The sequence below is a fragment of the Plasmodium coatneyi genome, chromosome 8 (genome assembly GCF_001680005.1).
Source record: "Plasmodium coatneyi strain Hackeri chromosome 8, complete sequence".
NCBI lineage: Eukaryota > Apicomplexa > Aconoidasida > Haemosporida > Plasmodiidae > Plasmodium > Plasmodium coatneyi.
The window spans coordinates 1,511,267-1,527,263 of NC_033563.1; the positions used below are offsets into that span (position 1 = coordinate 1,511,267).

At 39.9% G+C, this 15,997-nt stretch overlaps 6 protein-coding genes across 6 annotated transcripts; 3 read left to right on the forward strand and 3 right to left on the reverse strand.

The window, feature by feature from the left end:
* Positions 1 to 1,836: 1,836 nt before the first annotated feature.
* PCOAH_00022390 (Uncharacterized protein) lies at positions 1,837 to 2,913 on the forward strand (the record flags this gene model as incomplete). Its single annotated transcript, XM_020059046.1, has 4 exons — positions 1,837 to 1,909; positions 2,127 to 2,200; positions 2,455 to 2,529; positions 2,701 to 2,913. 4 exons carry the CDS (start codon positions 1,837 to 1,839, stop codon positions 2,911 to 2,913), a joined length of 435 nt encoding a protein of 144 aa, XP_019914332.1.
* Positions 2,914 to 3,852: 939 nt separating this feature from the next.
* On the reverse strand, positions 3,853 to 5,408 carry PCOAH_00022400 (Uncharacterized protein; the record flags this gene model as incomplete). Its single annotated transcript, XM_020059047.1, has 5 exons — positions 3,853 to 3,915; positions 4,105 to 4,153; positions 4,242 to 4,337; positions 4,448 to 5,202; positions 5,343 to 5,408. 5 exons carry the CDS (start codon positions 5,406 to 5,408, stop codon positions 3,853 to 3,855), a joined length of 1,029 nt encoding a protein of 342 aa, XP_019914606.1.
* Positions 5,409 to 6,558: 1,150 nt separating this feature from the next.
* On the forward strand, positions 6,559 to 7,443 carry PCOAH_00022410 (Uncharacterized protein; the record flags this gene model as incomplete). The annotated part of the gene is made up of 1 exon (XM_020059048.1): positions 6,559 to 7,443. One exon carries the CDS (start codon positions 6,559 to 6,561, stop codon positions 7,441 to 7,443), a length of 885 nt encoding a protein of 294 aa, XP_019914310.1.
* A 341-nt stretch (positions 7,444 to 7,784) lies between these two features.
* On the reverse strand, positions 7,785 to 9,538 carry PCOAH_00022420 (Uncharacterized protein; the record flags this gene model as incomplete). Its single annotated transcript, XM_020059049.1, has 7 exons — positions 7,785 to 7,847; positions 7,975 to 8,080; positions 8,268 to 8,413; positions 8,567 to 8,688; positions 8,836 to 8,896; positions 9,157 to 9,208; positions 9,414 to 9,538. The coding sequence occupies 7 exons, from the start codon at positions 9,536 to 9,538 to the stop codon at positions 7,785 to 7,787; spliced, it is 675 nt and encodes a 224-aa protein (XP_019914452.1).
* A 2,377-nt stretch (positions 9,539 to 11,915) lies between these two features.
* Positions 11,916 to 12,755, forward strand: PCOAH_00022430 (Eukaryotic translation initiation factor 2 beta subunit; the record flags this gene model as incomplete). Its single annotated transcript, XM_020059050.1, has 2 exons — positions 11,916 to 12,508; positions 12,680 to 12,755. 2 exons carry the CDS (start codon positions 12,261 to 12,263, stop codon positions 12,753 to 12,755), a joined length of 324 nt encoding a protein of 107 aa, XP_019914570.1.
* Positions 12,756 to 13,868: 1,113 nt separating this feature from the next.
* Positions 13,869 to 15,485, reverse strand: PCOAH_00022440 (Uncharacterized protein; the record flags this gene model as incomplete). The annotated part of the gene is made up of 7 exons (XM_020059051.1): positions 13,869 to 13,951; positions 14,094 to 14,166; positions 14,304 to 14,354; positions 14,554 to 14,601; positions 14,781 to 15,041; positions 15,228 to 15,295; positions 15,449 to 15,485. 5 exons carry the CDS (start codon positions 14,928 to 14,930, stop codon positions 13,869 to 13,871), a joined length of 405 nt encoding a protein of 134 aa, XP_019914563.1.
* Positions 15,486 to 15,997: the final 512 nt, after the last annotated feature.

Sequence of the window (15,997 nt, forward strand, 5' to 3'; positions counted from 1 at the left end):
TAGCATACGCGGTTTACAGTAAGCAGAATGGTGAGACGGGTGCACACTGGATTTAATTAACCGCAGGGAGTTCCCTTCTTTTTGTGCCATTCTGTCCTTTCTTAAGAATAGCCCACCATAATTTGGGTGTATGTCTACTGTTAAATTAGGAGCCAATCTGCTCCATCCCAACTAATGCACGTACAACTGTGCGCGTATTTTGGGGGAGTATTCCCTCTAGACGGCTTACTCAGAACAGAACGTTAAAGGGGTGAAGGAAATTTTCCATTGCTCATGAAGTGCGCTCCAATTTTTTTGGACAACTGAAATTGCTTCATCGCGGTTTTGGAACGTTCATAAAGAAGAGGCAAGTTTAGGACGGAATGGACTTTCCGTAAACAGTTGCGACGTGTGTGTGCAGATTGGAGGGAAGTTCTGCTGACAGTTTTGCGGTTACATTTGTGTGCATATATTATAGCCTTTCTTGTGTACAATTTTGTGGCCACCTTTTTAACACACGGGGGGGAAATACGCACACACGTAGGCGTGCCTAAGTATAGCCATAATTACAACACATTGGGGAGTAGTTTTTTTTCGCAAGTTATACCACATGCGTAAGGGTAAAAAAAGGCAAGCATGGGGAGGAATTTTCCCACCAAGTTGTAGCATGGGGGCATTGCATAGTAGCCCATATAGTGATTGCACTTTTTAGCATTTTTAAGCCCATGCGGAAATAAAAATAATTGTCCCAGGGATGGGCATGCTCACGCGCATGGAAAAATGAGCGGAAAAAGGGGACAGCCACACAAATGGACACTCACCATCGCATCCCCGTGAAAAGCACTCCAAATTTCTGTCTTTCCGGAAGTAGAAAATCAATCGTGTGGCACTTCACCATACTGTGTGTCTCACCATGCAAGCGCTGAATGGAAATTACACACAATTTTAAGCCAAACACGGAAAAATAAGAATAAAAAAATAAATTTATAAAAAAGACTGCCATTTCCCCTTTCCCATGCGCGTGTGCTTATTTAACATTCTTAAGGCAAAATTGTAAGTAGAATTTCCCCCCCAACCGCTGAATGCTTACACAAATTTTATTACTTCAAAAATGAGGGGAAGAATGTGAAAAAAAAGGAAAACAAAAAGAAATAACCAGAAAGTACTAAAAAACAATTGCACATTTTTTTTTCCCATGCAAAGTAAGGAAAAAAAAAAAAAAAAAAAATTACAAAATTTCTTATTACACAAATAGGAATATTGCATGGAAATTTCAAATGGCTATTTTTTTTTTTTTTTTTAACCTTCTGTCATTTAAGAAAATAACACGAAAATAAAAAGAGGAAAAAGCCAAAATTAAGAAAAATATATAATTAAAAAATACACCTTTTTCTTATGTCCCCTTTGTGAAATATGCTTAAAATGCATTACATAACATGATATGTAAATTTGCGTTCTATCTGTAGTTATATTTTGCATGGTGTGTTTGAGGTCATAAAGTGTGTACTGTGATAAGTATGTTCGTTTCTTCTCCGCTATTTAACTTTATGCTTATAATTAAAACGTATTTCTGTTGTAAAACGGAATATTGAGCAGCGTGTGTTTATCCTTTATATGTGTTACACTTTTTTGCTCTTTTTTTTTTTTCTTGGGATACAATTTTCCTTGGAAAATTCACGATACTTAAGAAAAAAAAAAAAAGCAACAAAAAAAAAATACATATGCAAAGGCATATACGCATAAATATACCTCTATACGTACACCCACTCGCCACCATTTGCGCATAATTCGAAGCAAAACTCAAACCGTTGTTTCTACACGAATTATACATTTCGAAAGAAACGCCCAAACAGGAAAATGGGAAATCTTGTATCTTGTTGTTCCCTAGAAGAAAATAAAAAATACTTGAATGATGACGAAATATTAGAAAGTAATCATACGTAGAATAAAATCCCCTTCCGGGAAAAATCACTCGCCTCCATAGAGTGTTACATGAGCAGTTTGGAACATTCGAATGTGTGTGCAGTGAGTACGCATGTTTCCACCATGTGTGTATGTATACATGTACACATGTGTATTCCCCCCTTCCTTCGTTACTCGTATGTATATCACACACGCCATGCCCTTCTTTCCCCCCCTATGTTTAGCCTTTTCCAACAGTGAGATAAACGAGTTTAAAAAGCGATTAAAGAACAACATCCAAATAGTTGTCTTGCTACAGGTAAAGGAATTTTTTTCCTGCATTTGAAGGCGTCACAAAGGATGGGGACCTGTTAACTATTTGTCTGTTTGTGCTCTTTTCCATTTTACCAACTTTCCTGTGCACTCTTTTTTTTCGAAAATGCAAACACAATGTGGTATATTCCACCAGGGGAACCTTTCCAAGCGATGTGGCCCCACCCATAAGGGCCATTCCTACAGGCAGCACGCATACGTACCTATTTACGAGCACTTTTTTTTTTTTTTTCTCCGCAGGATGGCACAAAATTGCCGTGTAACTTGCAAGCCAATTTCAACGAAAAGACCCTGTGCATATCTTGCCATCAGAAAGTAACTAATTGAGCTCATTTGCTTTTCACTTTTGTCACATGACGACCATGACGAGAGTGTGCATGTGAAAATGAACGTGTTGGGGAGAGGCCTCGATGCTAACGGCGGTCACTTCGCCACCGTTACTCCGCCGCTGTTATAATGCCCCCTTTGCTGTAACCCCATTCCCAGGTGAGGATGATCAACTTCAGCGACATTCGATCTTTGTTGTATGGAGAAGAGCAGCTGAAACGCGTGGAAACTCAAGCAAATTTGATCAACGACAACTGCTGCTTAGCTTTGCACTTAGACGACAGTGGCAACTGTATCCCCATAAAATTTGGAACTTTGAAGGAAAAAAATCTATTCATTTTTATAATGAGGGATTACAAGAAAATTTCCTGATTTAACTGATTAAGGCTTTTAAAAAAAAACAGTTCCTTTTGGCAAAACGACAAGAAGTGCTTTGTACTTCTTACTTTGACCACTCCTCGACAGGCCCATTTGCATTTAATGTTTTTACGCCTGATGTTTTTCGTTCTCCCCCTCCCTGTACCCCTATTAATTTTCACCCCCTTCGCCCGACCGTTGCCCTTTCGGCGTGCCGTGGGGGCTAGGCCAATTAGTGCTAATATGTAGGTGTGTGTAAAAAACGTGTGCACAATTATATGTGCATAATTATATTTGCATAATTATGTTTGCATAACTATGTGTTCGTGATTATATGTGCGCAGTCGTATACGCACGCAAATTCGTCCACGTGCCATGTGCATGTGTGTGTATATGTTAAAGAGGACATCAATTTACGCGTCCACTTTCGATGATTTTTTCACAAGTCTTAGATCGTTTTCTTTAATTTCTGGGGAAGAGTTATCCTCTTCGCCGTTTATACTCCACCATACCCTTATTCATTTCGCTTTTCTTACCGCCCCGCCCCTTATGGCTCATAGCCCTTTTATCCCCTAGAAATATTTTTAAATAAAACTGATTTAAAAAATTTTGATCAGTTTATTTTTTTGTTCCCCTCAACAGATGAAAATATAAACTTGAGCGAATTATATTTTCAGATAATTAACCGACCATTTTTTTTTTTTTTTTTTTGCACACATGAACAATTAATGTTTAATATGGTAACAACTGTCTTTACAAAAAAAAGAAGAAAAAAGTTAAAACAAAATAAAGTTGCGAAAAGAGTAGCGAATTAAGGGAGACTAAATTGATGCTAAAAGGATGACGCAGTTGGGGAGAAACAAGCGCACTCTTCGAAGTAGCCAAAGTTGCAATAGCTGTTTTTTCTCCATATGCGCCTTCTGCGAGTCTACACGGACGTTAAAATAATTCCCTTCAGTACAGGAGCTCCACACTGATGGTAAGCTTGAGGCCCTTTTCGTTGAAGTAACCTTTGATCTGCGCAGGGGGAGGGAGGTAACGGAAGGTATACGACAATTTTTTTTTTTTTTTTTTCTCATTTTGACGATTGTTAAAGTCATCACAATGAACAGTTGTACCGTGTAAACGAAAACATTTATGCACATGAGTGAGGGGGTCTACCATCCTCCCCACAAACGCTAAAACTCGCGTTGGCTGGGGCCTTACATTATCGCTTAAGTTTTGCTTGAAGCTCAAAGTCATGCAGTCATCTGGTCTGTAAAAAGGAAGGAAAAAAAATACTCATGTGGGGATGTACATATATACAGGTACGCTTTCGACGAAGCAGCCACGTGGGAAATTACCTGCTAGACACGTAAATCTCGACGGTGTTGCCTTTTTTCAAAACCTCCAATTCTTCGTATGAAATGTTGTTGAAGGTGACGATGATATGGAGGTATCTGTTGGAGAAAAAGGGACACATAGTGAACATCGCGGGACAAAAGAGGTGTGTATGTGTTGGGCTAAACTTTTACAATTTAGCGCTGATTTTTCCGTTTCGAATTCTGACCTGTCAATAACTGTGTAGTGATACGACTTCACCTTCCTCGGGATGTGGCCCTGTTGTCCATGTTCATTTTTCCCCCGTTTGGTGGTCCTAACCGACTGTATATCATTCAGTATGTTAGTGGACGCATCGTGTATTTTTATTTCGTTTTTCTCATCCTCTTTTGTTTCATTACTTTTAAGCTGTTTTTGACTTAACATGTTGTAAAATTTTATGTCACTTTCGTCCACCGATGTGGCGTCTTCTGTGTGTGAGGTGCCATCCACACAATGCGGGTTTAAAAAATGTTTCGTCTTTGGGACATATCCCAATTCGCTATATTTGAAGGAGTTCCCATTTATGCGAATATCACTCCTAAGCATTTGTTCTGATTCATTTAAAATGGTTAATATTTTTTGAATAATTTTTTTTTTTAAATTTACATTGTGGAAATGCTTATAAACGTCCGAGTGGATAACAGCCTCTGCGTACATGTCTCTGTTGCTTTCTCCTTTTATTTTACACGTACTGATGGGAATGTCATCATAATTTACTTCTTCTATGTTGTTGGGGAAACCATTCGGAAGAGTTGGCGCTTTCATTTTGCTGCTGTGATATACATACACATAGTAATCGCAAATCTTTTCTTTGTGTTCACTGGCCTTTGTCTTGATGGAAACCTTTTCCAGGTCCGTCACGATGCAGAAGCAGAACTTGGGTTTGATCGCCTTCTGCTGCGTCATCTTCCCCATGTGCTTGTCCATAAATTTTTCGTACGCCTAAAAGGGGGGGAATAAAAAAGAGGGGCATTACTCATTCCTTACACGTGGTGAGAATGACGTAGTCGAAGTGAACCTTCATCCGACGAAGAGGATACACCCGTTGCTCCTCCTATCTCTAACTAGTTGGTGCTCCTCACCTGCTTGTCATTTTTGTGCAAATCGTTTAGGGTGTCCCAAATGCACTGCGCGCTTTTTAAATCCATTTTGGGGGAGGACAATGTTGTAATGCGGCACAGTTGGGGTTACGCTTCACCGGTTATGCTACCACTGGAGGGGGGATAATATTCTTGGGGAAAATCTCCCTTCGGTTTTTCAAATTAAGTACAGTCAAGACGAAGAGGCTTAAAAGCCATGGTGTAAACGCATGTGTGTTCCCTTCCACAAAAGGCACTTTGCATTTCGTGCCCCTCCACGGTCGCAATTTTGATAGCAGAAAAGCCCCTTCAATTGTGTACCTCAGAAAAATGGCTGCAAAGAATTGTCTATATTGTTTGTCACCTCAGGCAGGGTGGACACAAAATGTGCATCCGCTGCGCTTCTCAAATGAGCATATATAAATGGCGCGTTTGATTCGTTCGGTAGATTTGGGTTGACCCAATTGTGTGCATGCCTCAGATGGTACTAAATACGATTGGCGCCTTTTTCTCTAATTTGTGATCACCCTATGGGGGTCGAATTAAGTCGGATGCAACTAGCACATCGCACCTAAGCTGCAAGTGTGCAAAAAAGCGGTGGAGAGAGGAAAAGTAAACTTGTCCGATAGAGGCAAATCGGTAAAGCGGAAATGTGGAAAAGTGGAAAAGAGATTTCAAAGTGCTCCACGAATTTCATCAAAATGGACATGCGAAAGGAGTAGTGTTTGTTTATTTATTTTTTTACCCACGCCTTTTCTACACATATGTTAGGGGAAGATAAATGCATGCGGAAAAGGAAAATGATGCGCGGCGGGGGGGTTCTATCCCCATTTGAAAAAATGTGCCATGCCACGTGGCATACTTGTAATAGGGAGGAGAAAAACAAATTGAACGGGTCCCAACGGGGAGCCGAAGCAAAATTTATTTGAAGCAAAACCGGGTCGAAGGTTAACCCCGAGAGGGGCGAAAGATTAACTAGATGAGAACCCAGGTTCTTTCCACGCACCCAACCCCCAAAAGTGAATCACACAAAACAGAGTAGGAAAAATTAATATGGCAAAATGGAGGAGGAAAAAGGAAAAAAAAAATTTTGAAAAAAAAAAAAAAAAACACATTTTATGTTTGGAGAAGGCTAACATTTCTACACGCTCAAAAGGAAGCTTTCTCCTAGCACACAGAGCTGCCGTTTTTTTTTTCCCCAACACCTTCACCTTTTCCGATGTGTGGAGTTATGTTTCCCCTTTTCAGTAGGAGCATTAAAAAAAACTTCCTGTTCCAAACGAGTAAGAAATGCATAAACACGAATGTAAGGCTGCGAAATCCATATTACAGGAAGAAGGGTTTTTGGGAATGGAGGAGAAGAATTATCCACAGGTACAACGAAAGGAGGTATATCAGAAAAGGCATAACGCCAAAGATACCAAAAAAAGATGAAGAAAATATAAAAAATCGGAAGGACGATGTATACTGGACATTCAAGGTATATCAGTTAAAAATAAGTTTGCGAAATTTGTACAACTTTGGTAGGCTAATCAAAGGGTTACACCTCGAAGATGCCATCGTCTTTTTAGAAGCCATCCCACAGATAAGGGTAAATCACATTCTGAACTCTTTATTAAATTCGAAAGAAAAAATTGTACACAAATTTAATGGAGATATATCCCGTCTATATATTGATAACGTACAGATACACTACAACACACCGATGAAATATATTAAGTACCATGCGTTAGGGCACTTTGGGCTAGTGAAAAGTTACAGAAACACATTTACGTATACTATTAAACAAATGAATATAGAAGAATTTTACCATAAAATTTTTATCCGTGGAAATGTCCCACGTACTTTGTCTCATAATATGAGGTTATATTTTCATCAGGATAGAATAAACATGGAAAATTTAATTCAGTGGTATCCTTATATTTGTGCCAACTCCAGGTACTACTTTAGGGAAAAGTTACGTTACCTTAATAATACCTACCAGTTTGACTACTACAAATCGAGACGCGCTTGGATAAAGAATTATTTTAGCAACGTGGACCGAAGGACGATGGAGTTGAAGATGCAGAGGAACCTGCTCAGTGATGGTTCTACCCCTCAGTAGGAAGACACGCCCCCAAGCACCACACGTACTGTTTATATCATCTCGTTGTGTCAGCCCTTTGCTTGGTGTACGCTGCATTTTCGACGCACTACCATCCTACACACCCTTTTCGATTTACCGCTTGTAATTAAAAGTGGTACATTTTTTTTGTTTGCCTTTTTGATAGTTAAACACAGAAAAAAAAAAGGAAAAAAAAAGCAGTGCGGGTGTAAAAATAAGCACAGTCAGCACTCCTGGGACTAACTTCCACGCCCACGCCGCAGAATATTAAAAAATATCAAATAAAAAAAGGAAAAAAAAATCATAAACGTGAGATGGAAAAGGAGGTTGCATATGGCGCCTCACAGTTCATCAACATTAAATTTGTCTCCGCGCTCGTCGTTAAATTGGCTTATGATGACGCCCTGCGAAGGGAAGGGGGGAAGTTTCATTCGCATGAATTAGTTATCTCACAAACAATGGGTGCACAAGGGGCAAGTTACACACGCGGAAGGTTACACATGCCGTCTCAGCACGCCCTCTTCACCTTACCGATTTGGCCTTCCACTTCTGCTCACTGCGGGGGTAAGTGTACCTCATAATGCATGCCTCCAGGTGGTACAAAATTGGGCAGTTGTGGCAATTGTACTGATTAAATCTGCAACGGGGAGAAAATAGGAAGAGAAATGCATCTACGCGCATGGAAGCAATTTGAGAGAAGTGTGGTAGGCCACTCCAATCGCATGCACAAACTCAGTGCTGACGCCAGCATGTGTGCAAAAAAATGCCGAAGAGAAAAGAAACGCCCATGCGTGACTTGCTTCCTCCTCAGTGCAGCGTATTACTCATAGCTCTTGCTAGTGGAGACATATCCACCGTGATCCACGCTCTTTAGGTAAATATTTTCGCCCACTGACCAGTAGGGATTGCTTTTTTTGTTTTCACAAATGACTTGAAATTTCGCCAACTCTTTGCTCTGATGAACACTTAGCTTTGGTAAGAAGGTAGGGGGGAGGGAAGCGATGAAAAAAATGAACATACCACGGATGGCTCACATTATACATTTAACCTTACGCGGCATTTACGCATACACGCATGCGCTCATGTAGACACTTGCACGCGCAACCCCGTTTTCGCTTCTCACTTCATAATTGTTAGAAAGTATGGACTCGTGGGATGAGCCCATCAAGTATCCGTTCGACTTGACATGCTTCAGCGTGATGATTTCGTCACAGTTTATTTTGTTTCCCGTGAAGCTCTTCGCGTCTGTGTGGAGGGCAAAATTGGAAGTGCAAAAATGAGAAAAAAATTATATACGTATAGGTTATGCGGAACATCTGCCTGCATCGTTACACATCCATGGATGGCGCTCCTCCCTTTAATAGTGGCCTCCTTTTCTTTTTCCATTTGTACCATCATAAATGTTAACTGTCCACAGGAGGTTTTCCTCGTTCTTGTTAGTCGTTACTGTGGTCTTTAGGGAAAAAATAAGAGCAATGATGTGTGTGTGTGTGTGTGTGTAGGGGGGATATAAAATTACGAGTGCATGAAACGCTATATGCGCCTGCACAGAGCATATCCCTTTTACGACTCGATCGAGTGACAGAAAGAGGAAAGAACGCATCCACCACTGTTGACGCACTGTCTCGTATTCGTAAAAAGATATCCTCCAAAATAGAAATCCACTCTGCTATGCACATGTGGATGTTTTTAATTTCTCTCTCGGTGCATTACCACTAGTTGGTTTCCTGACCCAGTTCCCCATTTCATATCCGTGGAAAAGAGTCTTTCAAAAAAAAAAAAAAAAAAAAAAAGCATAATGTAATGGGCGCTTCGTCAGTAAAAAAACACATGGGCGAGTAGAATGGCATTCAGTTGGAAACACAACCAAATGGAAAATGATCAAAAGCTGTCCCATTGGACAAAAGGACATCGCGTTTATTTTTTCAATTTTACGCCCTTTTCGGCGAGTTACTATTTTTTTTCATTACTTGTATGACGTTCCAACGTTTTCTAAAATGATAGAACTGCCATCTGTTACATAAAGACAACTATGCACTTTAAAAAATAAAAAAGAGAAAAGAAACACCCCAACAAAAAAGCGATAATAACTCATCTTAATGTTCTTCGTCTACTAATTATGTGTTATTCTGTTATAATTTTTTTTTTTTTTTTTTTTTTTTTTTTTTCGTTAGTTCAACTAAGGGTTAATTTATCAACGTTTTATTAGCTACAATGTGTATATAGGTGGATATGCCCATAATTCATACATACATATAATGGGCAGACACGTAAGCGTACAAATTGATGCTAATATATGTGTAGCATACTTATGAGGGCTAAAGGTGCGAGGGCAACTAATGAATTGTGGGAAGGATGGTAGCTCACAGCACAAATGGCGTACACGTTATAATTGTAAAAAATGACAAAAATGGAAAAAATCATAAAAACCAAAAAGCAAGAAACTGCAAAAATGCAAAAAATTGAAAAAATTGCAAACATGACAAAAACAAATGAGCCCTTTTATATAAATCATGTACATGTAAAATGAAGAAGAAAAATTCTCCAAATTTTAAGGCAAAATGTTCCGGCAAGTAGCAAAAATATATATATATAATGAAAAAAAAAAAATTATAGCATTATATACTTATAATTCAAGGTCAGAATAATGGGGGACGAAAAAAAAAAAAGGACCCACGGCAAAAGTAGTCCTCATATACATATTATGTATATACCCCCCCTTCAAGCGCATAAAAGCGTATATTTAATTTTGCCTTATATGCACTTCATTTTTCCCCCTTTTTTTTTCTGAGAGATTGTGCCCAAGCAGCATCGAAATGACTTCAAAATGGAAAACGTGCCGGATTTGTGCGGAGTAGCCAAAATACCATCACGTCATTTTTATTTCGCACCTTGCGCTGAGGGTGCGGGAAAAAGGGGGCACTTATAAACCTTGTGCAAAATATTTTCATCATGTCAATAGGAGGAATTGCCCCTACGCAGGCACAGTTACTTTTATAGGGGCCGGGGGCTGCTTCGCTAACGCGTGTTGCAAAGTACGTTGTAAGGCACGCACTGGTGCCTTTTACGTCAGTATGTAGCGCATACAAACGGGAAAATGAATGAACCCTAACCCTGTAAACCTTCCAACCAGGCGTGACTTTAATATGTGCACTCCTTGGCGCTTCCCTAAATCTGGCAAACGGGTTTCAGTTTCAAATCCTTTGAAGGGAACTCCCCGCTGAGCGACCCTAAAAAGGCATTTACAAGTTTGGGCGCACATCAATTGAGGGGGGCCAACATTTTCTACCCTCTTTCAAATTGACCCACTAGTGTTGGCGCGAGTTAAAGTAACGCCTTCCCCGCGCTACAAACATGTTTGCCCATTTGGCGAAGAACATACATTATTATTATATACATATATACCCCGGTGCATCTTATTTTGCCGCGCTAAATGCGCCCCCCCTTTTCCATCTCCGCCTTGGTTAATGAACGAATTGGTTTCCTCCCATGCCTGCATAATAAAGCGTATAAAAATATACATACAAATAAGCAATACAAAGAAGCATATATATATGTAGTTGCGAAAATTAACGTATATGCGTGTCAAATTGCGCACGCACGTGTAGCGATAAAATATGCTATCAAGCCATAGGGGAAACATTGCAAATACGAATAATTAAATGAAAAAACATTTTTTTTGTAACCTTCAACGAGGGCATTATTCTCGCGTGTACCCATCCATTTCGTTTTGCAACAGCTACGGATGAAAAAAACGCTTCTATGAAAGGAAAAAAAAAAAAAATAATTAATTAAAAGAATAAAACATATACTTTGTACATATATATAGCATGCACGTACATACTTGCATAAAGCCATATGTTCCATGTATGCCGTCGCACCAAGTTCTAACTTCAGCAGGGGATTTTCCAAACAGTCAATCCCCCTCCTTTCCACATCCAAACGGAGGTAAACACTTGCACGTATGTATGCATGTGCCCTCGTGCATGTTTTTGTGCCTTCCTATATGCCCAAAAAATTGACGGCGCTTTAAGGGCGTAGCCTTCTTGTGAACAAGCCAGCACGTACCGACCGAATGGGAGATTAAAATATATGTACCCACCTTTTGAGCTGTTTACAACTGTACACATTCGTTTTGGAAGTGAAGAAAGGTTGGCGGATGTTCGCTCAACGAAAAAACGGCGAAGAAGCGTGCATTGTTTCCACCTCGGTGCCGAAGTGGAGTTTCAAAAATAGGTAAATGCCCATATTTTGTGCTACAACATTTTGAGAAGGGAAGAAAGGAGGAAGAAAAAAAAAATATAAGTGCGAAAAACAGTTAGCAGTTGTGTTTGAACGTACGTGTACATTTCCCAGGTGTACCGCTGTTGGACAACCGCTCATCGTACAAGGCACACCTTACGCTACGTCCTGCGGTATCCGCATACTATTGCCGCATTTTTGTTATTTACCTTCTGTTACCCGACGCACCATGGAGGACAAAATGGAAGACGCGGGGGCCGTTTTCGTCGACTTGGACAAAGTGCACGACGAGGAAACTAAGCAGCTTTTCGATTTTGGTGAGAAAAAAAAAAAAAAAAAAAAAAAAAGAAGTCACAGAAAAGATAGAGGAAATAATCATTGACGGAACAGGGAAAGTATTTGAAAGAGGAGCAGTGTATCCATACGAAGAACTCTTACATAGAATACAAGATTTAGTAAATAAGCACAACATAGATTTGTGTATATCGAAAAAGTATACCATTAAACCGCCACAAGTTGTTAGGGTTGGTTCAAAAAAAGTCGCATGGATTAATTTTAAAGACATATGTACAATTATGAACAGAAATGAAGAACACGTTTTTCATTTTGTCTTAGCCGAATTGGGAACGGAAGGATCCATAGCAGGAGAGGGACAATTAGTTTTAAAAGGAAAGTATGGCCCGAAGCATATCGAAGCCTTGTTAAGAAAATATATAACGGAATATGTGACATGTCAGATGTGCAAAAGTCCAAATACAACCATGGAAAAGGATAGCAGAACTCGACTTTTCCACCAGCACTGTAATGCTTGCGGAGCTAAAAGGTTACTTTTTTTTTCACTTCACTATTATGATAGCTAGCCAGTTTGTAGTGATATTGCTCATTGGCTCATATTTTATATGCCTTGTGTTTCATTTCCCTATAGTATACTCTTCCATGTGCATGTTTTTACGCCCATGTTACATTTAACTCTCCCCTTTTGTACCCTTCACAGATCGGTCACCACCATTAAGAGTGGTTTCCACGCCTTGGGAAGAGGTGAGAGAAGAAAGGCAAAGCATACCAATTGAGGTCACCAAACGGTTGGCATACAAAAGCAGTTAAGTTCGCTCAGAAGGATATACCAGTTGCCCCAATTTTTAGTACTTTCCTCATGAGCAATATTACGAAAGAAGAACCAATTTTAATATAACTTTGCTAGTTCGTGGGTCCAATGTATTGTGCCCCTGCGTATGCGTAACCCCCCATGTGAGGATCCATTTTTTGTTAAACGCTTCACGTTAGGCAGCGATGGTGTGAACTCTTCATTCGCACAACCGATTTAGAAGAATGATGGTGCATGCAAAAGGGAAAAGGAATTCTTTTGTGAGGCAATAAATAACGCGTTGCTGTGAGGAGGCAGGAGGGAAGACGAACAGACTAACCTATGTAACGTTGCATGGAACAACATGCAAGAAACATGTGTACATATGTGTATGTGTTTATGTGCACTAACATGCAAGTACGATTTGCAGGTGATCATCTATGTGATGATTCAATTCGTTAACTACCTTTATCGCTGGGAAGTGCTGTGCAAAAAGGCTGCATAGCGTGTCATGTCCCCTTTTTGAGCAAATGTGCACCGTTACAGTTGCAGCTTGCTCTGAGACTTCACCCCTCTGTAAACCACTCCCTCCCTGATGGTGCTTGTAAATTTAGCAAAAGTAACACTCATGCTCCTTGCCCCCCGAACCTTTCGCTTTTTAGTTCCACGTGCATATGCACATATATATATAATATATATGTATATTTATTTATATGTTTATTTATATTTTTATTTATTTATTCATATTTATGTGCCCGCCGAACATCGAGGCGTGCGTACATGTGTGAGTGCGTAGCTCATGCAGACATAATTATTATCGAAAAAACATTTCCCTTTTTTAAATTAAAAACCTCAATGTCTTCAAGAATGTACATTTTTGTTTTAATAGTATGTGTTATGTGTATTACCTGTGCGCGGCGCACACACACACATGTAAGTAAATATGTACATATAAATGGACACGTACAAATATGTACATATATGTGCGCGCGTGCGTATTCCTCCAATTAAGTACACCCTCCAACAGGCCAATATAAACGCATCATTTCAAATTGTGATGAACGGGGTGCTCATACAAACACTTGCCACATGGGAAGCTTCACGAAGTTTTCGCGTCCGCGTCGTTGTGGGGCGAATCTCCATTCAGAGCTCTCTTCGAATCGTTCACTATTATCTCGTTGCCTGATTTAGCAGAAAGGGAAAGAGGGGAGATAAAAAGTGGTCATATTAAGGAAAACGCTACGGGGATGAGCGGATTTGTAAAGAGCCGATATTTTGTTACTCCTTTTTTAAGTTATTATTTTTTATTCCCATGGTATGTTACTCTTGTAGAGTATGTAGGAGGAGAGCTTCGTCTTTCCACTAAAGTCAGCGTAGTCAAACACACTGGCATTGTTCTTCGAAGGGGAGAAAAAATTTGATTCATGTTAAGGATAAAATGAGCGACCATGGGTACCTACATGTCTGGCCATATTTCTTTCGTAAACGCGTTACACATATTTTAAAATGATGAATCAGTCTATTTTAAATTTACGTTGTCTTTTATTTGAACGTCGGCTCCGTTTTCTATCAGAAGTTTGACAATCTGAGGCGTCAGTTGGAGGGTAAGGGGTAGTAAGTTTTTTACAACATGTGTGGAAGCGGTGCGAAGGAAGGCTCAGGAATGTTTAGTGGTCCCTTTTGAGGGGTTATGCATGTGGACGGGTGTTTATATGCCCATATATACAATTATGCATAAGCTGGCAATTGTTGCAACTGTTGGAAGCGTTGTGTAAGAGCATTACGTCGTAGTGCTTGTTTATTATGGCGTAAAAGATGGGGCTCTGTCCCTCCTGGAGTGGGGAAAGCGGCATTTGTGGGTTTTTTTTTTTTTAGCTATTTCCTGTGGAAGGCGTCTCACATACGCGGTATGCATGTATGAAGAAGTGGACCAAATTGGTGGTACACGTTTGGCAAGCATCCCTCCTATATCGTAAGGGCCTTCTTTACTGCTCCACCCTCTCGTCCGAACATTATCTGTTATGTCCACGTTGGCATTATTTTCAATGAGGAACTTGGCAATGTTTAGGTGGCCATATTTGACACTAATATGAAGGGGAGATATTCCGTTGGCATCCTTATGATTTATGTTACTTCCTTTTTTCAAAATTATCCTGGCCATTTTTAGGCTCCCATTCCGGCAACTGTACCAGAAGGCCGTTCTATTATGCTGTCTCGGCAAACGGATAAGGACAAGAAGGTTGGTTAAATGGGGTGAAGCGTCATTTGGTGGCTGGGGTAATTATTTAGCGTGCAACAAAAAGATGATTGCCCTTTTGTATATTGTAACATTTGGGCATTCGCACTGGAAATATGGCATTCCCAAGCGTGTTAAGGGGGATATGTGTTCAAACTCCTGTATGTTCATATGCCATGCCACATTTGAACGCATGTGGGAAACGTATTAGTCCCATTTTACCGGAGGTTGGACGTAATCCCCCAGAGGAATTTGCAACTTAGACAAGGAAACGACATCTTCGTAAATTCCTATGAAAAATGTGCATAAATGTGGCATGGTGGTGAAGCGTCCCCCAATTGGCGGGTTAGCAAATTTTCGCAAAAAGAAAAAAAAAAAAGGCAATTTCATAACCCAGAATATAACAGAGGGTTCACAAAAAATGAACGAAAATGCCATGCTACCTTTCCTCGCTGCTACGAGCAATTTTACTCTCTCTTCCTGTGGAAAAAAAGTGGCCGTATAGAAAACGTTACTTTTTTTGAACGTGTACGTAGCATGGAAATGTGTCTATGCGTCTGTCCATTTGTGCAGCGCTTAGATTGTCCATGCTCCTCCATTTTAACCGTTGCCATGGCTTCCGCGCATTGGGAACGCGAAGGACATAAGGGAGAATTCCAAAGGGTGCTTCTGTACGTTACGTCAATCCAATATTCTTCACATAGGACTTTCAATGGAATTTTTTTTTTTTAAATTCGCACAATTTTTTCTTGCGCTAGTTTTTAGTCCCCCTTTCTTGTAGACGCCAATAATTTTAGCAGAATATCCTTCCCCCATTCGTGCTCCTTTGTGAAAATTAATTTATCTTTTTTTTTCTCTTCTATGTGCACATTACGTAGGGAGAGTTCGCAAGGATATATTTTAACCAACCTATGTGTGCATGGTGAAGGCAATTAAGCCACTTCCTAACACATTCCTACATACATGTGAAGTCCATCCTTTCCACTCATTCA